Source organism: Bubalus kerabau, chromosome 6 (genome assembly GCF_029407905.1).
Source record: "Bubalus kerabau isolate K-KA32 ecotype Philippines breed swamp buffalo chromosome 6, PCC_UOA_SB_1v2, whole genome shotgun sequence".
NCBI classification, from domain to species: domain Eukaryota; kingdom Metazoa; phylum Chordata; class Mammalia; order Artiodactyla; family Bovidae; genus Bubalus; species Bubalus kerabau.
In genome coordinates this window covers 110,279,422-110,304,438 of record NC_073629.1, presented here as the reverse complement: position 1 = coordinate 110,304,438, position 25,017 = coordinate 110,279,422, and the positions used below count along the sequence as shown (strand labels likewise).

At 55.1% G+C, this 25,017-nt stretch overlaps 1 protein-coding gene across 11 annotated transcripts; it reads left to right on the top strand.

Annotated features, from left to right (window-relative positions):
* On the top strand, positions 1 to 24,514 carry MAP7D1 (MAP7 domain containing 1). 11 transcript variants are annotated; one of them, XM_055586401.1, is made up of 18 exons: positions 1 to 372; positions 12,692 to 13,042; positions 13,227 to 13,295; positions 13,874 to 14,037; positions 14,728 to 14,842; positions 16,267 to 16,377; positions 17,592 to 17,714; positions 17,811 to 17,974; positions 18,082 to 18,224; positions 18,827 to 19,179; positions 19,445 to 19,622; positions 19,709 to 19,847; positions 19,946 to 20,050; positions 20,327 to 20,380; positions 20,557 to 20,602; positions 20,689 to 20,770; positions 20,906 to 21,099; positions 21,296 to 24,504. In XM_055586401.1, exons 1-18 carry the CDS (start codon positions 327 to 329, stop codon positions 21,304 to 21,306), a joined length of 2,448 nt encoding a protein of 815 aa, XP_055442376.1. In that variant the 5' UTR covers positions 1 to 326; the 3' UTR covers positions 21,307 to 24,504. The 11 variants fall into 11 exon arrangements, with proteins under 11 accessions (XP_055442376.1, XP_055442378.1, XP_055442375.1 ...); XM_055586403.1 differs by having other exon boundaries at positions 18,827 to 19,152; positions 20,560 to 20,602; positions 21,296 to 24,502; XM_055586400.1 differs by having other exon boundaries at positions 17,592 to 17,974; positions 18,827 to 19,152; positions 19,472 to 19,622; positions 21,296 to 24,514.
* The last annotated feature ends 503 nt before the right edge of the window (positions 24,515 to 25,017 follow it).

Genomic DNA, 25,017 nt, shown 5'->3' with positions numbered 1-25,017 from the left:
ACTTGGTACGCGCCAGCCGCGAGGCCAGGCCCAGCCCGGGCGGTACAATAGGGTTGGGCAGTGGCCGCGACTGGGCCGGCGCCGGGCAGGCAGAAGGATCGAGGCCGGAGCCGACAGACACTGGGCAGCCGGCTACTGAGAGCCCGTAGGCTACCAGCCGAGCCAGCCTCGACCTTCGCCAGAGCTCCCCCAGCCTTCGAATCGTTGCCCGCCGGGCCGGGCCGGGCGTGATGCGCCGCGGGACCCCTATCCTGGCCGCTGGCCGCCGCCGCCGTCGCCGCTGAGACCCCCAAGACACCCCCCCCACCCCCAGTGACGCCGCAGCCATGGAGAGCGGCTCACGTTCGGAGCCGGGTACGGGCGCAGCCCCAGGTATGCCAGAGGCGAGATGAGAGAAGGGGATGGGGGGCCTTGGAAAGGGCGAAGATGAAGCCGGCCCGCGCGGCGGGGACCCCTCCCCCGCCGCGCCCTCTGACCACTTGGAAGTTTAAAAATAAAGGCTGCAGCAGCGTCGGCGGCTCTGGGCCACCGGTGCATCTTCTGACAGCTGCCCCTCCCCCACCCCGGGCGCCGGGACGTCCTGGGCGTCGGGATCCTCGGGGCCCCCAATGTAGAGTTGATGTGACCCCTCCGCCCCAACCCAGTGCCACCTCGGCTGCCCGGCCCCTACCGTCCTCCCCGATCCATCCCAGGCCTCGTCTACTGAGCTGGGGCGTCTGTCCCCCTCCCATTCCTGGTGGGCACATGTGACCCCAGCCTGGACGTGTGTGTCGGGGGTTCAGATTCTCAGGCCTGAAGCCTTGCATACCGAAGCCTAGGCCCTGGCGCCCCCCGCCTCCCCACGCCCAGGCCCTGGCCCAGACCTCGCCCCCACCCCATCCCTCCAGCTGCCGCGCAAAGGGCCTGTTGCTGCTGCCCGCCGGCCGGGAGGGGAGGGAGGGGAGGGGGCGGTCTCTTAGCGGCGGCTGCCAAGTAACCCGCCGGATAAAGGCAGGGGGAGGGGGAGGCAGCATTGTTTGGGCAGAGGGCGGGAGCTGGGGAGTGGGCCGATTCCCCTGCAGCCTGGCCTACTCTGGAGCCCACCCAGTCCGATCTGGGGAGAAAGGGGACAGAAGTATATATCTCAGGGCCTGAGTGTTTCCCAGAGAATGGGGTGAAGGCTCGAGGCCGGCACCCCAGGGACCTGCCACATCATTCCTCAGCCTGAGGCTTCTGATACCAACCCCCCCACCCTTACACACACACACACACACACACACACACACACACACACACACACACTCTCCCACCCTCCCTCCCTCCCTCCCTCTTTCTCTCTTCAGGCCCCTGTCCATCAAAGCTCTCTCCCCTCTCACTCCACCAACCACCACAGTGCCCAGGACTTCTGCAAATCCCATTCGGATCTGGGAGCAGCTGATGAGGGGGTGGGGACAGGTTTCTGGTTGGGCCTGGGGTTGGAGGGAGGGATTTCTCTTTCTCTTTCTTCCTGGAAAGGGAGGGAGAAGCATGATTACTGAGGACCCAAGCTCTCTTCACTGACTCAGGGGGGAGGTGGCCCCAACCCCACACCTCCATAGAGTCCTAGAGCCTAATCCCGGTCACCTCCCTGCCCCCTGGGGCGTGGGCCCAGGATGAAACCAAGTCTGTGGGTGCAGAGCGCCCAGGACAAGGTGGAGCCGCTTGGTTGTGGGTGGGCTCCACCCCATGCCCTCATGGGTGTTTGGAGGGGACCCTGTGGGTGTGGGAGCTGGAGGATGCAGGGGGGAAGCCAGCAGACCCGCGTGGTTCAGGAGGTCTGTAGGCTGCGCTGGAACAATGGCACTTCGGTCTGTCTTGGCTCTGCTGAGCCTGAGAGGGGACACCCAGGGAGGCCTCGCCTGTGTCCATTCCATCCGCTTCCTGGCCCTCTGCAGCTGAGGGTCTCTGGCACCAGTGTGTACATCAGGGCCTGAGTGGTGGTGATTACTGGGCCAGAGAGGAGGGCTGGAGTGAGTGGCTGGTTTATAAGCAGGGCACTTGAATGGGATATCTGGATTGAATGTGAGGGCATGGGTGAGATGCTTGGCTGTGCTGGGGGGACCTGACTGTGTCTTGCACACCAAGTCCTGGATTGGGAAGGCTTCTACACACAGGGACGACCAGGATGGAGTTACATGAGAACTGGGGTCAGGATGGTGGCTGGTCTGTACCAGTTTCAGTTAAAGGTGACAAGGGCCCTGTGAGTCAGGAGCCTTCAGGGAGTAAAGGTGATGCCCACCGCCTGTGCCCTGTGAAAGTCTGAGGCATGGGTCTGAGACACTGAATACATATGATGTGCTCCCTGCCCTCTCTGAGCTCCCTTTGCACACTGAGCGTTAACAGGAGGCAACATGGAGTAGGGGACAGGTGTGGCCTGTAGCAAGTGACCTACCCTCTCCAGACAGAGTTCATACCCCCGGAAAATGGAGGTAGTGTTATCAACCTTGTGGGGTTAACATTAGAGGTTAGAGACGATGTACCTAAAGGAAGCTGGCACATGGATGCCTGCAATACAGTGTTATTACCATTACTGTGGTTACGCTCATCGGAAGTGGTGCCAGCAGGGAGGTACGAAATATGGAGAAAGTAGGGGCAGGAGTCGGGATTTAGTTTGCTTGAAAATATAGACTCTGGAATCAGTTTAAGTCTCCCCTTCATAACTTACTACTGTATGACTTATGTAAGTTGCCGAAGTCTTAAATTTTCTCATCTGTAAAAGGATAATAATTCTGGAAATGATCTCATAGAGACATTGGGATCATTAAATTAGAGAAGTACATAAGACATTTAGGAGAGGCCCTGGCAAATAGTTAATGCTCAGTAAATGCTATTCATTTTTGTTGTTATTATTTTTAATTCCTTTGGAGGCCTGAGGAGGAGATGGGATTAATTATAACTTCAGGAGGTAAATGTAGGCCAGAGAGCAAGGTGGAGATGAGTTCTAGACAGACATGAGACAGGGTGTATCGGGAACAGAGGGCCCCATACTTGAAGTGGGGCATTTGGAAATAGGAGAGAGACCCAGGGGGTGGGTGCAGCCATCCAGCGTACCTATATTGATGCCTGCTGTGTGCCAGCTCAGTCCTGGCTGTTCAGACGACAGGACAGGGAAGTGAATCCCAGTCACCACCCTCCAGGAACTCCCAGTGATGCAGTGGTTGGTGGAACCTGCTTGTGGAAGACTTCACAGAGGAGGTGTTTGAGGTGGACCTGAACTGATGAGAAAAAGATGGGCCGTCTCTGCACCTCTCCACATATAGCAGCCAGCCTGGCTGGCAGCTCCCACTGATAGCTTCTGTCCCTCCTGGGGCTGGTGGGCCCAGTAATGAGGCCTTAATGAGCCCCTAATGTGCAGTCACGCATATGCAAATAAGGAAGAAGGGGCACCAGGCCAGTTCACTCCCCCTCCTCCAGGGATGGGCATCAGCTGGTGGCAGAGCTGAGGGAGTGGGGAAGGAGCTGAAAGCAGGGCCCAGCCTGGGGTGGTGGCACTTGAGAGCCATCAGGGCAGTTCTCAGGCCTGACCAAGGTTGGGAGTTTGGCCACAAGCAGCTGGGAACCATGTCCTTGGGTCCCCACTGGGCCTTGGGGCCAGTGAAGCAGCCAGCAAGCCAGGCTCAGATAATGCAGCTTTGTTGGCGGTGGCAGCTCTGCCTGGCACTCCGGGGCACAGCCTTCAGTGTCTCCTCCATCACCTCTCAGCTGCAGCTTTTCCCCCACAAGGGAAGCAGAGAGGGTGGCGGCCACTAGAGAACCTGGTGCATGCGTGCTTAGTCGCTCAGTCGTGTCCGATTCTTTGTGACCCCAAGGGCTGTAGCCTGCCAGGCTCCCTGTCCATGGAATTTTCCAGGTAAGAATACTGGAGTGGGTTGCCATTTCCTGCTCCTTATCAATGACAAGAGGAAATAGACCCCCTGGTGATCCTACTGATCTCCTACTCTTATTTATCAAGGACCTTCTGTGTGCCAGGCATAGTGCTTAGCATGTCCAGTGCATTGTCTCATTTGATTCTCAAAACTATCCGGTATGGACTAGTATTATCCTCATTTTATTTATTTTTTCAAATTTTCTTTTTTCTCTTTGGCTGCACTATGCAGCATGTTGGATCTCAGTTCCCCAAACAGGAATTGAACCTGTACCCCGGGACCCCCTGCAGTGGAAGCACCGAGTCTTAACTACCGGACCACCAGGGAAGTCCCATATCCTCATTTTATAGATGAGGCTCAGAGAAGGAAGTAACTTGCTTAAAGTCACACAGCTAGGTGCTGGCAGAGGAAGGATTTGAACCCAGGTCCATCCAACTCTGAAGCCGGTACACCAAACCTCTATGCTGAATTAATCATGGCCAAGCCAGCTGATGATAGAGTCCGACTTCACTTTCTTTGCAGTGACTGGTCTTCTCTGGGCATCGTGGTCTTAGGAACCCTGTAATCTTTTCTCTGGGAGGCAGAAGTAGAACAGCAGGGCCCTGCATCCCCTATCCATCCTGCCAGGTTGGAATCTGAGCAAATCAGACCAGAAGGAGGCCCTGGACTCAGGCAGTGGTGACAGTTCAGCCAGCGGGCCATCCTCAGGCCTTGGCTTAAGGCCGGGCCTCTGCCCTCAGCTCCTAGGCCCCAGCGTGGGCAGCCCTGCTGGGGCTGAGGGAGGGCCGGGCTGCGGGATGGGGTCATTTCCTGCCGCCTAAAATAACAGGAAGTGGGTGCTCCTGATTGGAGGCTGGGAACAATGGCCGCCAACCGGGCCAGAGAGCTCCTCAGATCTGCAGTCTCCGACGGGATCCCAGCCTCATCACCCACAGAGGCAGCGAAGGGCCTGTGGCCCAGGGTCTGAGGAGTGCTGGTGCAGGTTGCCCCGCTGCTGGTTGCCTCCCTCTCAGAGCTGGCTCAGCTCTGTCCCGGCCAGGGGTGGTGCTGCCCCCTAAGGGTCCCCTCTGTCCCAGCCTCACCATCAGACATCTCCTAGGTTTGTCCTTCCTGCCCACCCCCATCCTCCCAGCCCCCGGCTCTCTCTAGGAGAGGAAACCCAGGAGCCCGCCCCCTTTGGGTCACAGAGTGAAGGTACAGACTTTCAGCCTGATTCAAGTTCTAAACCCAGCTTTGCTATTCACCAGCTGTGTGACTTAATCTCTCTGAATCTATTTCCTCATTTGTCAAATAGGGTAATAATATCAACCCCGTAGGATGGTGGTGAGGGTGAAAAGGACTGAAGTGTTAAGGGATTTACCTGACGCAGCATTAGCTGTTGCTACTGTTAACTGGGCTTTCCCTGGGCCCAGGTAGGAGTGCCTAGAGGGGCAGGGCCGAAGTGAGCTGGGTGACACACGCTGTCTGAGTGCTGTATGCATCTCTGAAGTTTCATTTGTGTCTCAAAGGGGGTGCTTGACTCCGTGTGTGTGTGTGTGTGTGTGTAGATTTCTGAATCCCAGCAGTAGGTCTGTTTTCCATATGAAACAGGAGAGAGAGAGAGAGAAAGGAACGTGTCTTGTCTCCCATTGTGTGGACCCTGTCCACACTGTCTGGTGTCTCCCGCTGTCTCTCTGCAATGTGTATTCTCTGTCTGTGTGTGTGTGTGTCTTTGGCCCTCCGGCAGCCTCCCTGTCTTCATTTGTCTGCTCTAGTGCAGCCACCTAAGGAGCTGCTGCGGGAGCCAGAAGGGCTCTGGCTCGAGGTGCTGACCTCTGCTGTCTGGGCACCCCCTCCCCTGGGCACACCCTTGCTCTGCCTCCTGGACGAGGACCATTGGCCCCCACCCCTGCTCAGGTGCCCCAGTTCTTGACTCCTGGTGGCCAGCCTGGGCAGGAGCCTACCTTCCCTGCATTCCTGCCCTCTGAGCTCAGTGCCTGCCTGCCCCACCTGCACCCTTCATCTTCAGGGGGGAAACCCACTGAATCACTTCCTTCTTCAGGGAATAGGCAGGAGCCTTGGGGAGGGGTTATGTGACACCCACCAGAAACAGTGTGACATAAGGGTTTTGTCATCAGACAGCCTTGGGCCCAGTCCTACTTCTGACACTGACGTGAGCAGTCACTTAACCTGTCTGAGTAAGTGTTCTTACCTGGGGAACGGGCCTTCCATAGCACTTTCCCTTGGGGGCTATAATAAGAACTTGAGGAGGTAAGGGTGAGTGCCTGGTTTACTGTAGGGCTTCAGCAAATTAGTTTTGTTTCCCTTCCTGGACTTAGGAGCTGGCCGGGCACACACAGAACTCTGATATGGTAGAGACATTTAGGGTTAGAGAGGCTAGATGTTGGAACAGCTAGGGGTTTTACTGTTTTATCCATCCACCCACCCATTCATCCATCCATCCATCCATTCCTCCATCCATCCATCCATCCATGTATGTGTTCATTAAGCAGACACAGAATTCCTTCTCTGCAGGCAGATCCTATATAAGGCTCTAGGCTGCAAAAAGGATTCTCTCCACTAGCCCTCACAGGGACAGCAGGTAGACTAAAAGGGCAGACTGAGTTATGGGTATTGTGAGAGGAGTTTTGGCCCAGGAGCAGTTGTTGGGGTGGGAGGAGGGAGGGATGAGAGGCGAGGACTGCCAGCACCCAGATGGTGGGGATAGGGAGTAAGCACCCTGAGACATGTGACCGGCCCTCCGAGAGACTTGGCCTTGATCTCTCTGCAGTCCCTCTTGGGTTTTTGGAGAAAACTAGACTAACTGATCCTGCAACCAGCTCCTGCACCTTTGCCTTGCCAATACTCTTTGTGCCAAGAAATGAATGCAAACTATCTGTCGCTTATCTAGTTCTTAACAAATACTTCTGGTCAATATCAATATCGCAAAATAAAACCTCACAATTGGACACAGACCAAAATAAAGTGAGGTGGCTGAAGGATCGTATTTAATGATTGAAAATGGGAATAATCAGATATTGATTTAACCATGCCTAGATAATTAACCAAGGAATTCATTTGGCTTAACATAATTTGTTCCAAATAACACAGTCCTGATGACATTTCATCAGGGTTGGCATAATTCTCAGAAAAGTATTTGTATTCAGGATCAGTAGTCCACCAGGCCAGAAGAAGAGTTCCAAATGTGCTGTTTGCCTCCTGAGAGGTTTTTCCTGTTGAATTGCTGGAATACACACTCATTATTATTTTTATTAACTGCTCCCTGAGTACCTTAGTCCAGGAAGCTGCCCAAATTGAGATGGAATTGTATTGCCTCCCTTCAAGTGTTTATCCCTTTGCAATACATGGCCACACGGATCTGCTCACTATTAGGGTGGAAATCTCCTTCTCTGTGCATGTGCTTAGGCGAGGGTGGCTTTTAGTACAGCGATTTATTCTTATATAGCAGCATTCCGTGACTGTCTCCACGTACTGGGCACTGTGGTAGCTGCTGTGGCAAGCAGAGCAGATGTAACCCAGCCCTTAGGGGGAGGACAATAACCAAAAAACCAGACAAGGAAGTTTAAAATTGTAACAGTCACAGTGCTCCAAACAAGAGGCATGAAGCCATGACTCCATATAATGAAGGAATTTATCCTGTTCAGAGATGCCCAGGAAAGCTTCCCCAAGGAAATGATGCCTCAGCAAAGATCTGAAGGATGAATGAAAGTTAAGTAAGAAAAGAGAGAGGGGGAAGAGCTTGTGCAAAGGCCCTGGGGCAGAGGGAGTGTTCAAGGCTACCAGAATTAAAAGGTCAGTGTGGCTGGAGAATAGACAGCAAGTAGGGAGCAGAGGGGGTGCCTCAAGAGGTGTGGGAGAGGGAGGCAGGGACTTCAGACTGTGTTGGACTTGCATCCTGGGCTCAAGAATCTTGGTTTCTCTTCAGAACGATGAGAAGTTACTGGAGAGCTTCACGTGGGGAAGAGAACCATGACCAGATTTGCATTTGAAAACAATTACTTTGGCTGTTCAGTAAAGAGCAGAGCTGGAAAGGGTGCAGGTAGGATGGTGACGGAAGTTTGCAGTCATCCAGGGAAGAGAGGTGCTGATGGTATCTGCCAGGGAGGCGTTCATTGATATATTCATTCAACAAATAGCTGGGGAGCCACCTCCGTGCCAAGCTCTGTTGCTGTTAGAGACAGAACAGCTAAACAAAGTATAAACGAAAATGTGTGCCCTCATGGAGATTACCTTCTGGGGGTGGGAGACAGTGTTAAAGTGGTGCTAATGCTTACCGAGAATAACAGAGTTGGAACGAAAAGAATAATGGTTGGAGGACTTCCTGGTGGTCCAGTAGCTGAGACTCTGCGCTCTCAATGCAGGGGGTCAGGGTTTGATCCCTGGTCGGAGAACAAGATCCTACATGCCACAACTAAGACCTGATGCGGCCAAATAAAATAGATATAAAATAAAATTTAAAATATATGATATATATATGGAAACGGGAATGGCTGGGTTGCGGTTGACTGAGATAGGGAAAACTGGAGGAGGAGCAGGGATTTGGAGAGAAGGATCAGGAGTTCAGTTTGGGATGTTAAATTTGAGGCATCAGTAAGACATCCAGGGGTGTCAGGTAGGGAGTTGCATGTGGGGGGGAGAAAATTTTTGAAAAAAAAAAGAATTCAGTTGGCAAGGGGAGGGAAACTTCCCCTACAGTTTGTAGTTTTAGAGGGGGTCAGGGAAGGCTTGGCCGAGAAGTGACGCTCAGGTAAAGACCTGAAGGAGGTGAGGGAGTAAGACATGCAGGATCTGGGGGCAGAGAATTCTGGCAGAGCAAACAGTGAGCGCAGAGCCCCGAGGCAGGAGCGTGCCTGGCACAAACAAGGAACAGTGGCCCGGAAGAGACGGAGCAGGGGGAGACGGGAGGAGGAGAGGAGGCCCAGAGGTAATGGGCCGCAGAGCACGGAGCCTGAAGGGCCTTGAAGGCCATCGGTTGCCTTTGGTTTTCCTCCCTTGAAGTGTGGGGCGTCTTTGGAGGATCTTGTCATCTCTCCAACCAGGAATTGAACCCGGGCCGTGGCAGTCAAAGCCTGGAATTCCAACTACTAGGCCACCAGGGAACTCTTAATCTGACTCTTTTTTTAAAATTTTATTTATTTATTTTAATTGGAGGCTAATTACAATATTGTGGTGGTTTTTGCCATACACTGACATGAATCAGCCTTGGGTATACATGTGTCCCCCGCCCCCCCATCCCAAACCCCTCTCCCCTGACTGATTCTTGAACAGAATCATTCTGCTGCTTTGGTGAGAAAAGACCCAAGGGGAACAAAGGATGGCAGCGGGGAGTCTTTCATGTGAGATGATAGAAGATGATAGAAATGGACCAAGATGACAGAAATGGAGCTAGAAGTGACTGGATTCAGAATATACTAGGCATGTGGAGCCAAAAAGATTTACTGAGGCATTAGATGTGAGGTGTGAGACAAGAAGAGATCCTAAAATGACTCTGAAGATTTTGGGCCTGAGAAACTGGAAGGACTGGGTTGCCATTGACTGAGATAGGGAAAACTGGAGGAGCAGGGTCTGGCAAGGAAAGATCAGGAGCTGAGTTTGGGATGTTAAATTTGGGGCCTCAGGAAGACACCCAGGGGTGTCAGGTGGGGAGTTGCATGAGCGAAACCAGTACTCAAGGGAGAGGTCTGGGCTGGAGATACAAATTTGGTTGTCATCAGCAGAGCGGTGGTATTTAAAACCATGAGTCTGGATGAGGTCATCAAGGGAGTATGTGTAGACTGATGAGAGTCGAGGTCTTCACTGGGCCCTGGGGCGCTCCGGTGCTGAGAGGTTAGGGAGTTTACGAGGGACTGGCAAGCCCGAGAAGTCACAGCCAGCCAGGGGAAGGAAAACCGGGCGAGTGTGTTGTCTTCAGGGCCAACTGAAGAAAGAACACCCAAGGCTCACCCGTGTCTTGTGGCTGAGAGGACAGTGGGGTGAAGCCCAGGAAGTGGTTGCCGACTCGGCAATGTGGGTGCCACTGGTGACCTTGAGAAGAGCAGTGGTGTGGAGCAGTGGGGGTGAAGGCCTGCCCCAGTGGGCTCTTGTGGCAGAGATGGGGAGAAGTAGGCCAGTTCTTCTGGGGGTGCTGTTTGCTGAGCCCCTGCTAGGCTCAGCATCACCAGAGGTGCTGTGCCTACTCACCATAGGTCCCAACACCATAGGCCCCACCTTGAGAAAACCGGAGCTCAGGCCTCCCTGACTGAAGCCGGGCACCTTGTGCCCCACTGCACCTGAGCGCCAGATGCAGGCCCTTCCAGGCCTCATCCCTGCACTTCCTCCCAGACTCCCCTTCACGTGGCAGGTCTAGTCAGAAGCTAGCTGGAGAGACTCACTGTCTTGCCTGGTGGGTGTGATCCGCCTCGGTGCAGACAAACACCTCCCTACCAGTTTTCCTTGCAACACCTGTAGCGTGCACAGGTGCCCGGAGAATGGCAATAAACAGGCCTCACCCTCAGCCTTCGAGCTTTGTGCTTACGTACCTAGGCCCTTTGGCCCCAGATAGTCCTGGGTTCGAATTCTGCCTCTGCCACGTACTAGTTCTATGACCCTGAATGAATCATTTAATGGGGTAAGCTCTGATGGTCTCTTCTGTTCAATGAGGGTAAGACTCTCTCTCTCTCAGAGTTCATATGGAGATGCAGGATGGGGCTACAAAGGGCCCGGCTCAGCTCTCGGCGTGTAGGAAGCATTCACTAAAAGGCGGCCACTAGCTTTCTTGCCCACCGGGACTGGGGAGGGATTTTCAGGTGGCTGGGAAGTGGACTAGCAGTGGCCGGGCGGTCTTTTGGAGCTGATGTGGGGAGGGGCTGGCAGAGTGGGTGGGACAACTGGGGAGACAGGGCCTTGGCTGGGGCTCTTTTGCCTGGAACCCAGGAATCTAGAAGGGCAGGAATGAGGGGAAAATAGTGTGAGTCTCAGATGGTGTCATTGTGTAACATGTGTTGCCTCACACCGCCTTGTGCAGAGGCTGGAGGGTGTGGGGGTTAGAGCAAGGGCACCGGGGACCAACGCTGGGTTCAGGTCCCGACTCCTTCACTTCCCAGCTGAGTGGCCTCAGACTTCACTTACTTTCTTTTCGCTTTACTCTCCGCCTCTATCTCAAAGAAATATTTACCTTGCCTCCTTGAGAAGTATTGTCATAAGGATTCAAACTAGTGTGTGTAAAATACTCTCTCCATAGGAAGCTCTCAAGAAATATATACATGTTAGTGGTTATTGTTGTTACTAATGCTCATCACAGACCTACTGTCTGCATTTCACAGAAGAGGAGCTAGGGCACAAAGAGGGCCTGTAACTAGTCCAAGGTCACACAGTCAGCGGGGAGGCCAAGTCCAAGGTCACACAGTCAGTGGGGAGGCCAGATAGTTAAATAGCCTGCCTTCGTCAGAGCCCACTGGACACCCGTCTCCCTGAAAAGTGTCCCCGGAGTTCCAAAGTCAGCTCCTTAGGAGTGTCTTCTCCCTGTTCACACATTGTCACCCACAGGGAGGGGGAATGTATCACCTCCTGAGTGGACCACTGTTCCTAGAGCAGAAGGCCCTGTGTGATGGAGGCACCTGGTGAGAGCGAAAAATGCTTCTTTCGATTGACCTTTCCATGGGCTGTGGCCCTGATCCCTAAGCCCAGGCAGCGGGTGTGTTCCCCATCCGTCCCCTCAAGTTCCTTAGACGGCAGCAGTCGATGGCACCAGGGCTCAACGTGCAGAGGCTGCTCTTTGGCAGCTTCATAAGACAAACAGGAAGAGAGAGGGAAGTGTTGTGTCCTGGCACGTGAATTATTCCAGGCACTTCACTGACATCCCTACCAGCTTGGGCTTTTATAGTCCCCATTTTAGAGATATGAAAACTGAGGCTCAGAGAGGTTGAGTGGCTTGCCCTAAGTTACCAAGGCCCTCTCTTCCTGTCTTGGAGTGGTGAAGTCAAAATTGGGCCCTCAGCCGGCTGACCCCTAAGCCCATCTTTCAGTTGCTCACATGTGTGTGCATGGACATGTATACACCAAATCATGTGGCTTCCTTACTTGACGCTTCGGTGTCTTTTACAGAGACCCTGAAATATTAATGTCTAACAAGAAGAAATCTGCGGGTGGTTGGGAAAGAAAACAAATGACGAAATGGATGTAGCCAGTTGCCTACCCTGTTGGGGAATCCCACCTGGGTATCCCACTGTGCCCATGCGTATGTCTTTCCTTCCGGCTGGTCCCAGGCACCTCCTGAGCACTGGGCATTGGGATGGGTCCTGTGAGCCCAAGGGAAAGCAGAAAGGTGAGGGAGGCAGACGTGGAAACCAACCTTTACCATTTGGTCCACTAATTACCCCCAACGTCTCAGTTTTACCGATACACCCGGCTCCCTCTGCCCCTTTGCAAATGCTCTTCTCTTTGCCAGAACCCTCTCTGCCTTGGTTTGCTAACTCCAGCTCATCCTAGACCTCAGCTTGGCTCTAACTTCTGCAGGAAGCCCCCTCAGTATAGCCCCTTAGCCATCTCTGCTTTGTTACTCCAGACATAGTACTTATTCTCTACTGTAATTGCCTCGCTGTCTGTCTGTCTGCCCTGCCAGAGTGTGGGCTCCACAGAGGCAGGGACTGTGGCCATTTTCTCACTATTACATCATTAGTGTCTGGAACAGGGCCTGGCACATAAAAGGAACTTGATAAACACGTACGAATAAATGAATATCAACTGGACAAGGGAAGGAGCTACATGTTGAACTGATGGTAACAGATGTTCTGTCTCACTTTCTCTCCTCTCTTGTGTTTTACTTCCAGCTATGGCAGCCAGGACCCCTCCAGAGCCAAGACCCTCCCCAGAAGGTGACCCCTCCCCACCGCCGCCACCACCACCGATGTCAACCCTGGTGCCCGACACTCCCCCAGACACGCCTCCCGCCATGAAGAACACCACTAGCCCCAGGCAGCTTCCACTGGAACCAGAGAGCCCCCCGGAGCTGGTAGGGCCCAGGCCAGCCCCCCAGCAAGAAGAGTCCCCTTCCTCTGAAGTGAAGACCAGGGGACCCACCCCACCAGCCACAGGCCCACGGGATGCCAGGCCTCCTCGAAGGAGCAGCCAGCCATCCCCGCCAGCAGCACCCGCCTCTGACAGCCCTCCCACCAAGCAAGGTATGTGTGATGTCCCCCGTCCCGGGCCCAGTCCCAACCCTGGGTGAAGCCCCCAAAGGGAGTCTCCTGGCCCCAGAGGAGATGGAAAAGGCATGGGCATGCAGCCTGGGGGCAGGGCCCTGAGGCTGATTTCCCTTTGAGAGGAACCTCTTGACCTAAATCTCTCCTTATTCCTTTTGTTAAGACTTAAAGAAGGCAGGAGAGAGACACAAGCTGGCAAAGGAGCGGCGGGAAGAGCGGGCCAAGTACCTGGGTGAGTGAGTGACAGCTCCCCTTCAGCCTCACCCCCATGGACATCCTGTTAGTAGCACTAACCCTTTGGGAACCTCTGTTGTGTACACTGTGCTGAGAGCAGTTCGCTTATCTCACTTAACCCTGTACCCATTTTGAGGATGGGGAGACAGAGGCTCGGAAAGACGCAATCCTTTGCCTGAGCCACGCAGCTAGGTGGAGTAGCTGAGACTCAGACCCAGAAGCCTCATCTCACCCCATGCTCTTAATCACAATACGTCAGCAGGCCCCGAAGTTAGACAGGGACCTGGCCCTAAAGAGCTCACTTCTCCTCAGGTGCCCAGAGACCACGACACTGGTGGGGGGGAAACAGGCCTCCTGCTGGGGAAGCCCTCATTCTGAGGCCCCAGCCCACCTTCAGCATGCCCTTCAACTTGAGTGGGGGAGTCTCAGAGCACAGGCATCTCCCCAGTAGGCAGGCAGTGGGGAAGACCCACCCCAGGCCGGAGGAACAGGCAAGGCCACTCGGAGCAGACACTTGGGGGCCCAGGCGCTACCAGATGTTCACACCCCTGGGGCTCCTTCCCCCACCCCCTGCAGCGGCCAAGAAGGCGGTGTGGCTGGAGAAGGAGGAGAAGGCCAAGGCACTGCGGGAGAAGCAGCTCCAGGAGCGCCGGCGGCGGCTGGAGGAGCAGCGGCTCAAAGCCGAGCAGCGCCGGGCAGCCCTGGAGGAGCGGCAGCGGCAGAAGCTGGAGAAGAACAAGGTGCGTTTGTGCTCGGTTCTGGCCGGGCACGTGTGGCTCTGTGTGCACACATCTGCACGCGGGCTCAGTGTGAACACACAGCCCTGTGTTCACACGTGCATTCGGGTCCCATGGGTCCCACATCTCAGCATCTGTGCAGGCATGTTTGGTTCTGTACGTGCCAGGATAGGCGCCTGTAGCCGTGTGTTGTCATTACATGTGTGTGTGCATGCCCCGGATGGGTGTGTGTAGGTGTGCAGAGATGTGTCTGTGTGAGTGCGCCAAGTGAACTCCTAGTGAGGAGAAGCCTGGCTTGAGCACTATGAAGAAATGAAGGGAAAGGTGGCCTGGCTCTGGTCCAGTCCTCAGGCTGAACGCAAACCCACCTCCAGGGTCAGAACCCTCAGAGCCAGCGGCCCCCCTGGGAGACCCAGGCAGGGAGAGTCCCACCCGGTCCTCAAAGAAACAGCTCATAGGCTCAGGAAATGAGTCAAGAACAATGAAAAGCTCCCCAAGAACAAGTTGAAAGGGATCTGTTGCAAACTGTCTTTAGTCACAGCGAGGGCTCAGTAGCCTTGGTTACCCGCCATGAGTCAGGGAAACCTTCTAGGGGTGGGGGAGGCCTTGTCCCGGGAGAGAGCCTTTCTCCCAGGTAGGAGGAAAGCTTCTGAGCCCAGACCTCTCCCCCCACCCTGGCCCCCGCCCCACCAGGAGCGCTATGAGGCAGCCATCCAGCGGTCAGTGAAGAAGACGTGGGCTGAAATCCGGCAGCAGCGCTGGTCCTGGGCAGGGGCCCTGCACCACGGCTCCCCAGGACGTAAGACCAGTGAGTGGGCCGGAAGGGCTGCAGGGTGGGAGGGGGAGGCCGGGGCCTGAGAAGTGGGGGAAGGGAGCAGCTTCCGTGCACGGAGCTGGCAGCTCCCCGCAGCAGGTATGCCTCGCTTCGTGTGCCTTGTGTCTTCTGGAATGATCTGTAAACCCAAGTCTGTAGAACCAAGTCCTGTCCCAGGACTTCCACTATCAAGTCAGAGGTGGGTGCTCTTCATTCGGTTTGCTCTTTTTAGATTAGCCTTCTTTGCTCCTGTCAATTACTATTAGTTGATTGATACAGAAAAGAGCACTTTAATACCCTGCAGACACTGGATATTTAAAGAAAACTATCACCCTGATGTCCCTGTCGTGGAAGGTAGATTTTTGTCCCTGAGTTTTCTTTACGTAGGGCTGTCATGCATTTCGGTCTGACGTTTTGCTGGCATGTATGTCCTGCTGTGTTTGGGTGTCTTTATGTAATGGCAAGATTCGGTATTTCTCGTCATGCGTCTGTCGGTGTGTATGCTCATGGATCTGTGCGTTGCGTGTCTTAGTACGTGTTTGCCTTGATGTGTGAGTGGCCTTGTGTACCTCACTGTGGATTCCCAAGTCAGACAGAATTGGGTCCGGATTCCCAGCTCTGGCCCTTGCGCTGTGACCTCTGACTTCCTGCTCTCTCACTTTCTTTATCTGTAAAATGGGGATAACAGTACTACTTGCCTCCGAGGTTGTAGGTAGATGTTTGGGAGGATCAAGTGTGGTAACATGTGTGTGGTGCCCAGCACAGTGCCTGGTACATGGTAAGCACCCAACAAGTGTTACAGATACGATTAAGTTGCTGTGATGTGTTTGTGCCTGTCTGCATCTGGGTCTGGGCCTGTTTCTGTGGCTGTGTTTGTTTCTGTCTGCGCATGTCTGCACTATCGTGTGCATGCAGAAGTACCTGTCACTCTATATGCTCGTGCGTGCATGTCTTTGTCTTTGTGTGTCCCTATGAATATATGAATCTGTGTGAGCGCCTTTGACTGTGGGTCCTTCTGTTCAGGAGCGTCTGTATTTGCTGCAGGACCATGGGTGTTGTAGCCAGAGTGCCTTGGCTGGGCAGTGTCAGCGAGTGCCAGTGCTGGGTGGTTGTGGGGGAGGGCTTGCAGCACCCAGCCCTAGGGAATGACTTCCTGACCAGGAAGGCTGTAGTGTCTCCAGTTTTATTCCATCTCCTTCCTCTGTTCCTTTTCCGTCGGCTCCCCCAATCCAGGTTGTCTCTGGTCACCTACCCACCCCACCCATCCCCTCCAGAGCCAAGTCTGCCTCCTCCCCCCTTCCTAGCCTGCCCACTCCTCCCTCTCCCACCCTGCCCGCGGAGCATCCTGCATGGAAGGCCTCAGTGCCCCCCTGGCTCCCGTCCGGCCCGGCCCTAATGCCGTGTCTTTTCCCCTCCAGGTGGGAGCAGGTGCTCCGTGTCGGCAGTAAACCTGCCCAAACACGTGGACTCTATAATCAACAAGCGGCTCTCAAAGTCCTCTGCCACGCTCTGGAACTCCCCCAGTAGAAGTAAGAGAAGGCCCAGCCCTCCTTCCTCCAGAGCTCCTTGTAGTCCCCTCCTTGTAGCCTCTTCCAGAGCTCAGCAAAAACCTCAGGTCCCAGGAGCCCTCACACACCCCAGGTCTCCATCCCCACTCGACCCCACTTGGGGTTGTGCACCCCTCGGGGGAGCCGGCATTTGGATCTGGGTCCTGAGAACAGAGGTGCTTCCCACAGGGGAGGAGAACAGAGGGCAGTGACCCAGCAGGCAGAGCTTGGCTAGAGTCTCGAGAGCAGGTGGGGATGAGAGTGGGGGTGGAGGGTGGGAATGGGCCGGCAGCCTCATCTCCAACCACAGCCAGCTGGCCTAGGCCAGCCTCAGGCAGGTGGCCTTGCCCCGGAGTACCCGACGAACCTGGGTGCTGTGTGTGCAGGAGCCCTCTTATTCTGCCTCCACCCTGGAGGGCCCACGCAACCCTGCCCTCTCTGCCTTCAGAGCCCCAGCCATGGCCTTGGCTGGATCCAAACTCGTGGCCAACCGAGGTAGTGCAGCCCCTGCGTTCCCACCATGCCCTGATGTCACATGTGAAGGGGCCATGGTAGGAGTTATTTATAAGTTTCTCCAGCTTTTATTTGGTTGCTCTGTTGCCCAGCAACGAAATCAGCTGCTGTTACCAACCCCACCTGACTGAAGCTTAAAAATAACCCAGCAGCTGAGGGGACAGAGCAGGGTAGCCCGGGGCAGCCAGGCCCCCTAGCAGCCTGTCCCTGGCATGGGATACACAAAAGCTGGGCCTCTTCTCAGTCAGAGAAGCACAAGGGCCCTCACTGTCCCAAATCCCGTGGGGGGTGGAGGGGGGGGTTGCGGGTGATGCCTCCCTAGGCCAGCACTCTGAGGGCAGGAGGAGCACAGCCCTACAACGGGACATAGAAGTTGGCAACTGGGTACCCCACCAACCTTGGCTGTCTCCTCTCTATAATCATAGTTCAGTGCCCTTTCACCTGGGGAGAGAGGTAGGAGGGACCTCTCTAGCCCTGCAGGAGGTTGCCATGGGAAGTGTCTTGTTGCCCGGGTCTGCAGTGGAGGTCAGACCCAAGGGCGGACAAGTGTAACCCCCATAATAGGGGGAGAGTCTGAGACTCCTTGGGCTCTGCGTGGGGATGGTACCTGGCCGTCTCCAGATGCCTCTGCTTGCCCACTCTAGCCCTGCAGTAACCTGCTTCTCCCGGCATTCTCCCCCTAGATCGCAGCCTGCAGCTAAGTCCGTGGGAGAGCAGCATCGTGGACCGTCTGATGACGCCTACCCTCTCCTTCCTGGCACGGAGTCGCAGTGCAGTCACACTGCCCCGAAACGGCCGGGACCAGGGTAGGGGCCGCGGCCCAGGGAGAGCCCCCTCGAGGGGCGGGGCAGGGGCCAGCCACGCCAGTGGACCGCGCCCCGACCGCAGTCATCCCTCCGCAGCCGTGCCCCTGTGCCCGCGCTCAGCCTCCGCCAGCCCGCTGACGCCGTGCAGTGTCCCCCGAAGCGGGCACCGCTGCGCCCCCGCCGGGGAGCGCGGGGATCGCCGCAAGGCCAGCGCCGGGGGCAGCCCCGCCCCGGCCCGCCTCCGGCCCGAGGCCTCGCCGGTGAGTGGCTGGCGGCGCAGGTGGGGACCCCGCTCCTGTGCTGGGGAGCTCGTGCGCCTCTGACCTCTGCTTCCCCTCTCCCTGCTCTCCTTAACCCTCCTCCCCAGGTGCAGAAAAAGGAGAAGAAGGACAAGGAGCGGGAAAACGAGAAGGAGAAGAATGCCCTGGCTCGGGAGCGCAGCCTCAAGAAGCGCCAGTCGCTGCCTGCTTCTCTGCGCCCGCGCCTCTCCGCTAGCAACGCGGAGCACAGGTGGGCCCAACAATGGGGCAAGGCCTGCTACGGCCAGGCCAGCTAGCCGGCCATTCATTCATAAATATGTGTTGCTCTAGAGGAACAGTCTGTAGCCCTAGTGGGCTACAGTCCATGGGGTCGCAAGAGTCCCAAACGACTTAGCGACTAAACAACAACCCACCTCTAGAAAGAAAGCTCCTTGAGAGCAGAATTTTTAAAATTTTTGGAGTGTTTTGATCACTGAAGTAACTCTTGCACCGAGAACCAGTGCCTGGTAAGCACTCAAGAAATACGTGCTGGACGAATGAATGGTCTTGCCAGGTACTGTGTTCAGGGTGCCCAGCACACTTCCCTGAGCCAAACCAGGCCTCGTTCTTGCTCTTAGTAATCTTACTGGCTCTTGGGGAAACAAACAGGAGTCAAAGAATCACAAATGAATATGTAATTACAAATTGGGATATCTACACTAAATTATGTTTGTGTGAGAGCGTATAAGGGGGGTGCTGACCAAACCTGGAAGGACACTTCCCTAGGGAAGTGACATGCTCAAAGTGTGTGTGTGTGTGTGTGTGTGTGTACACTCTGTGCCCTCGAGGTCTAACTCTTCTTTTTCCTCTCAGTCCCAAATCCAAGGCCCGGCCATCCTCTCCCTCCACAACCTGGCATAGGCCTGCCTCCCCCTGCCTCAGCCCAGGGCCAGGTCATGCTCTGCCCCCAAAACCACCATCCCCCCGAGGCACCACTGCATCACCCAAGGGGCGAGTCCGGAGGAAGGACGAGGCAAAGGAGAGCCCCAGTGTGGCGGGGCCCGAGGACAAGACCCAGAGCAAGGGCAAGGCCAGTGATGAGAGGGAGCCTGCAGCCCCAGCCTCACCGGCCCCCTCGCCTGTGCCGTCACCCACCCCAGCCCAGCCCCCGAAAGAGCAGCCCACAGAGATCCCTGCAGGTGGGCAGGGAGAGAAGAGGCCAAAAGGTGGGCAGGGCAGAGAAGCCAGCTTTGCCTGTGAGTGGGAGGTGGTCAGAGGTGCGGGCTGCCAGAGACGCCTGGGGGAGTGGATATTGGGAAGAGACCAGGACCTCAGTGCTCTGAGTCACTGGCAGAAGCAGGGTGGGTGGGCCGCCGGGGTTGCCCTGAGGTCCAGCAAGCACAGGGGTATGGGGGTGGGGGAGAGGGGAGCTGATGGAGGGGCCTGTGCTGGTCGGTGCATGCTGACTCCTGGTCCCGGATCCCGCTCCAGAGACAGCTGTCCTGACCTCACCCCCAGCCCCTGCTCCCCCGGTGACCCCTAGCAAACCCATGGCTGGCACCACGGACCGAGAAGAGGCCACTCGGCTCCTGGCTGAGAAGCGGCGCCAGGCCCGGGAGCAGCGGGAGCGCGAGGAACAGGAGCGGAGGCTGCAGGCCGAAAGGGACAAGTGAGCACGCCCTTGGGGACCGAGGAGGCCTTTACAGGGGCTGGAGAAGAAGCCGGGCGTGAGCCTGAGTCTCCTGTGTCCCCCAGGCGAATGCGAGAGGAGCAGCTGGCTCGGGAGGCCGAGGCCCGGGCGGAGCGGGAGGCCGAGGCCCGGAGACGCGAGGAGCAGGAGGCTCGGGAGAAGGCGCAGGCCGAGCAGGAGGAGCAGGAGCGGCTGCAGAAGCAGGTGGGCCGGGGCGCGGGCGCCTCCTGGTGGCGGGTTGGGGCCGGCTGGAAGGGACGGCCGGAGGCCGGCCGCCTAAACCTCCCGGGGATCTTTGGCAGAAAGAGGAGGCCGAAGCTCGGTCCCGAGAAGAAGCCGAGCGGCAGCGTCTGGAGCGGGAAAAGCACTTCCAGCGGGAGGAGCAGGAGCGGCAAGAGCGTAGAAAGGTATTGCGAGCGGCCGGCCGAGTGGTGAGCGGGGCCAGCTCTCCCGGCTTGGTCCGCACTTCTTTAGAGGGGCTAGTGGGGCTGGGAGGGGGCGCTGCCTTGGGTTGCAGAGGATTAGATCGAGAGGGAGTGGGGGCGAGATCAGCTTCCTGGCCTGGAAAGAACTGGTGTGAGCTAGAAGGGCCCCCGAGACTCCAGGACCAGGGCTAGCTGGTGGGAGGTCGAGGATTAGGGCCGGGCTTGGGCCTAACCGGAGTGGGGCTTCTTTCCCAACAGCGCCTGGAGGAGATTATGAAGAGGACTCGGAAGTCAGAAGCTGCTGAAACCAAGGTCAGGATGCCCCCAAGAGCGGTGTTGGGAGTGGAGGTCCGGTGAGGAAGGAAGGGATCCAGGGTGGAGGAGCGAGGCTGTCCAGGATCTGGGCGGAGGGGAGAGAAGAATTCAGCGGCGCGCAGTCGGGTGGGGCCAGGGATCCCCTGGAGCCTGACTGCTCTTCCTCTTCAAAGCAGAAGCAGGACAGAAAGGAGGCGACGGCCAACAATTCCAGCCCAGGTAAAGGCCTGTTCCCCTCCTCTCCAGCCCCAGCCCCAGCCTTCGATCCTCTCCTCTACCCCTAACTGATGGCCATTCCTTCCCAGGGATAGACCCTGCGAAAGCTGTGGAGGCTCGGCCCGCCGGGCTGCAGAAGGAGGAGCTGGCCCCCCAGGAGCCTCAGTGGAGGTACCAGCTCCCAAGCGCAGGGCCCAGGAGCAGGGAGGCAGGGTCAGGCTGGAAACCATAGGAGCTGGGCTGTCCTGGGCTGCCTGGGCTGTCCCGCGATGGGAGCGGCCTGAGCATTGGCCTCTGCATCCACAGCCTGCCAAACAAGGAGTCGTCGGGGTCCCTGGTGAATGGGCTGCAGCCTCTGCCAGCGCACCAGGAGAACGGCTTCTCCCCTAAGGGACCCTCTGGGGACAAGAGTCTGGGCCGGACGCCAGAGGCTCTCCTGCCCTTCGCAGAGGCAGAAGCCTTCCTCAAGAAAGCTGTGGTGCAGCCCCCGCAGGTCACAGGTAGGGATCCCTTTCTCTCGGACTGCATCTCTAGCTCCCTGCAGCCTTCCCCATCCTCCTCTGCCCAGCCCTTTCTTCTCCCAGATCCATCAGAGGCCCTCTGGAGCTCTACCGAGAAGACCTCACACCCTGCGCCTGGTTCTGGGTTTGGAGCCTGGTTTGCCCTGACTGTTTTCCCTCCTGCTTTTTTCCCCAGAAGTCCTTTAAGGGGTTGCCTCGGATCCAGGCACAGCTATGAGGGCTCCTCTGCATCATCTACCAGCGTGTCTGGAAGAGAAGGAGACAGAACAAAGCCGGAAGTGGCCTGGGCCCCTGGGGGTTGGGTCCTCTCTGTTATTTTTAATCTGCACCTTATAGACTGATGTCTCTTTGGCTGGAGCCAGACCCTGCCCCTCAGTGCATTCGTGTGCTCACACGCGCGGACACCCCCCATACACACACATACACTCACAGCCTCTCTGGCTTCCTCCCATGGGGAAGAGCCACCTGTAGTATTTGCCTTGGTTTGGTGGGGTACAGTGGATGTGAATACTGTAAATAGCTGTGCTCAGACCCCTCGGCGTGGAGGGGGTGGGTGCAGGAGGCAGACCCTCCCAAGACTCCCTGGGGAGAGCTTCCTCCCTCTATTTAACTGTAACTGAGGGGGAACTGTAACTGAGGTCTGGGGATGGGGGGCACCTTGGGCCACAGGATATTGGTTGCTTTAGGGGTACCCGTGCCCCCTGCCCTTGCCTGGAATCAGTGTTACTGCATCGATCAAATTTCTCCAGAAATAAAGTGAGAATAATTCTGCCAGTCCCGTCTGTCCTTAGGGCTGGCAGTAGGGTTGGGAGCAGGCGTCCTCCTGAGTTCTAAGAAGAACTTGAGGACCCGGTGGCCTGCGGATATGCAGCCCTACCTGGTAACCAGTCCCAGACATCATCTGGTGGTCTTCCATTTTGTCTTTCATTCATTCATTTAACAAAAATGGTTACATCTACTCTATATCAGGCAAGGAGCTCTATGCCAGGGATGCAAGGAGGAAGAAAAGACATGGGTCTCTGTTCTCTTGGAGTTGACAGTCGAGCAGTGAGCATCAGAGACACAGGAGCCCTCTCAACATCCATTCCCACTGCCCCTTCCTCATTCCAGAGTCCTGATTTTGTGCAGGTGGCAGTCTTCCTCTTGGATCCCACTATGTACTTCAGCAGAGGTGGCTCCTAAGCCCAGGGGTGCATCAGGATTGCAATCAATCGCTGGTCCCACCCGCCTCGCGAGTGATTGGTTTAGATAGGTTTAGATATCTGCCAGCAGATGCAAAGAAAACCCTCCCTCTTTTTTTTTTTTTCCTCACTCACTCTGAAAGAAAAATACCAGGTGGGAGCCAGCCTCTAAGGTGACCTCCCAGCGTCTCCCGCCCCCTGGTGTTCACACCCTGTGTAGTCCCTTCTCATGTAGGACCAAGGCTGGGCTGAGTGATGATAGAGTACAGTGGCAGTGGCGGTGTGCCATGTCTGAGATTAGGTCTTAAAAGACACTGCAGCTTCTGACTCAGTTGCTGTCTCACTCTGGAGGAAGACAGCAAGCACTGCCTTAGGAAACAGCCTTATGGAGAGGCCCACCTATGGAGGCATCAAAGCCTGCTGCCAACAGCCACACGAATCAACTTGGGAGTGGATCCTCCAGCTGCAGTTAAGCCTTCAGGGGACTTCAGCCTTGGTCAATAGCTTGACAAGAACCTCATGAGAGACCTTCTGCCAGAACCACCAGCGAAGCCTCTCCAGTTAAAATGTCATTTTAAACTGACAAGTTCTGTGACAACTTGTTACACAGCAGTAGTTAAGTGAGACAAATCAGGAGGAGAAAACCCTGTTGGTATGACATGAAGTCCTACTGTGAGGCCTGGAATTGCTGTATCCATCCTGCTCACCTGAGAACGGAGATAACATCAAGGGGGCAGTGCAGCGAGATGGGGAAAACTGAGGTCCTTGAGAACACCACTGAACTGCCCCACCTCAAAATCAGTCCTTCCCCTGGACAACTTCCCTTGTTTAAGCCTGTGGAGTTGGGTTTTCTGCTATGGTGGTCAAAAGCTTCTAACCCATCTAGGGACGTAGATGATAAATACATAAATGCATTTCTGAGTGAGCTAGGATGAAGGAAATGACCTGGATGAAAAGCTCATCACAGGAAGACCTACTCAGAGAAAGTGTCCTCTAAAGATGCAGCATTTCAACTTGACCTGAAGGATGAGGAGGAGCCAGCCATGTGAAACAGAGCACGAAGAGTTGCAGGGGGAGGGCTCAGTGTGTGAGACCCCCATAGGAGTGAGAGCAGGACCAGTGCTGCTGAGGGCCGGGAACTGTGGCAAGAGCCAGCAGAGGAGGAGAGGTGGGCGGGCCAAGTCACAGGCACCCCGAATCAGATGGGCAGGGAAGGTGCTAACGGTTTCCAGGCCCTCTCCCCATCTAGTTCCTTTGACACCCCTCCCATCCCCCAGCTCATACCGAGGCAGAGATGCCATTTCCCTGAAGGCAGTACCCTCTGAATACTGTGGCTGGAGAATCACTTATTCATGTATTCATTCAATCCATTGTGGAGCACCAGCTAAGCACCACAGGGATATGATGGTAAGCAAAACCAGACTTGGAAGCTCTTGGAGCTTTCTGGTGGGAAAGACAGGTATTAACCAAATAACCACACAAATGGAAACATAAAATGTGGTTAAGTGCTTTGAAGATGGAATATCTGAGTAATAAGACCTAACAGGAGGATCTAGGTTGAAGTCAGATAAGATATCCTTAAATAAATGGTGGTTAATCTGAAATCTGATGGCTGGCAGATGTTGACTGGTGAAGTCAGGAATGGAAAAAGGAGAGGACAGAGAACATTTTCTAGACAAGAGAAAAAGCAAGTGCAAAGGCCTTGCACAGAAAGGAGATATGTTTCAGTATCTGGAGGAGTGTAAGCAAATCTGAAGGAGTCTATTTTTACTCATCACTGGAGTCCTCAGTGTCTGGTACCATGCTGCTGCTAAGTCACTTCAGTCATGTCCAACTCTGTGTGACCCCATAGACGGCAGCCCACCAGGCTCCCCCGTCCCTGGGATTCTCCAGGCAAGAACTCTGGAGTGGGTTGCCATTTCCTTCTCCAATGGATGAAAATGAAAAGTGAAAGTGAAGTCGCTCAGTTGTGTCTGACCCTCAGCAACCCCATGGACTGCAGCCTTCCAGGCTCCTCCATCCATGGGATTTTCCAGGCAAGAGTACTGGAGTGGGGTGGTCTGGTACCATAGGCACTCAATATTTATTTAAGGAAGGGCTGTTGATAGAGATTATCATACTGAGTGAAATAAGTCAAACAGGGAAGCACAAATATATCACTTATATGTGGAATCTAAAAAAAAAAAAGAAAATGATACAAAAGAACTTATTTACAAAACAAGAACAGACTTACAGACATAGAAAACAAACTTATAGATACCAAAGAGGAAAGAAGGGGGGTGGGATAAATTAGAGGAGTTTGGGATTAATAGATACAAACTATTATCTATAGATAACCAACAAGGGCCTACTGTATAGCACAAGGAACTATATTCAATAGCTTTTTAACTTTTAATAAACTATAATGGAAAGGAATCTAACAAAAAATATATATATATATACACACACATATATAAAATAAATTTGCTATACACCAGAAACTAACACAACCTTGCAAATCAACTGTGTTTCAATTTAAAAAAAAAGAAAGGTCCATTGAGGAGGTGGCACTTGGCACAAGGTGAGCCAGACCATGCAAGGCCTTGTAAGGCTGTGTCAGGAGTCTGGATTTTATTCCAAGGGCCATGGGAAGACACTGAAGGCTATTAAATGGGGTGGGAAAGGTGACATGGTCAGACTGGCATTTTTATTAGAACTCTCTGGCTGTTGGGTGGGA

Bases quoted from the DNA above. Each gene is read 5' to 3' on its own strand.
- MAP7D1 (XM_055586394.1), top strand. From the start codon at position 327: ATGGAGAGCGGCTCACGTTCGGAGCCGGGTACGGGCGCAGCCCCAG. The intron at 14,038-14,727 runs GTGCGTTTGTGC...CCGCCCCACCAG, and splicing joins AGAAGCTGGAGAAGAACAAG to GAGCGCTATGAGGCAGCCAT. The intron at 20,603-20,688 runs GTAAAGGCCTGT...ATTCCTTCCCAG, and splicing joins GGCCAACAATTCCAGCCCAG to GGATAGACCCTGCGAAAGCT.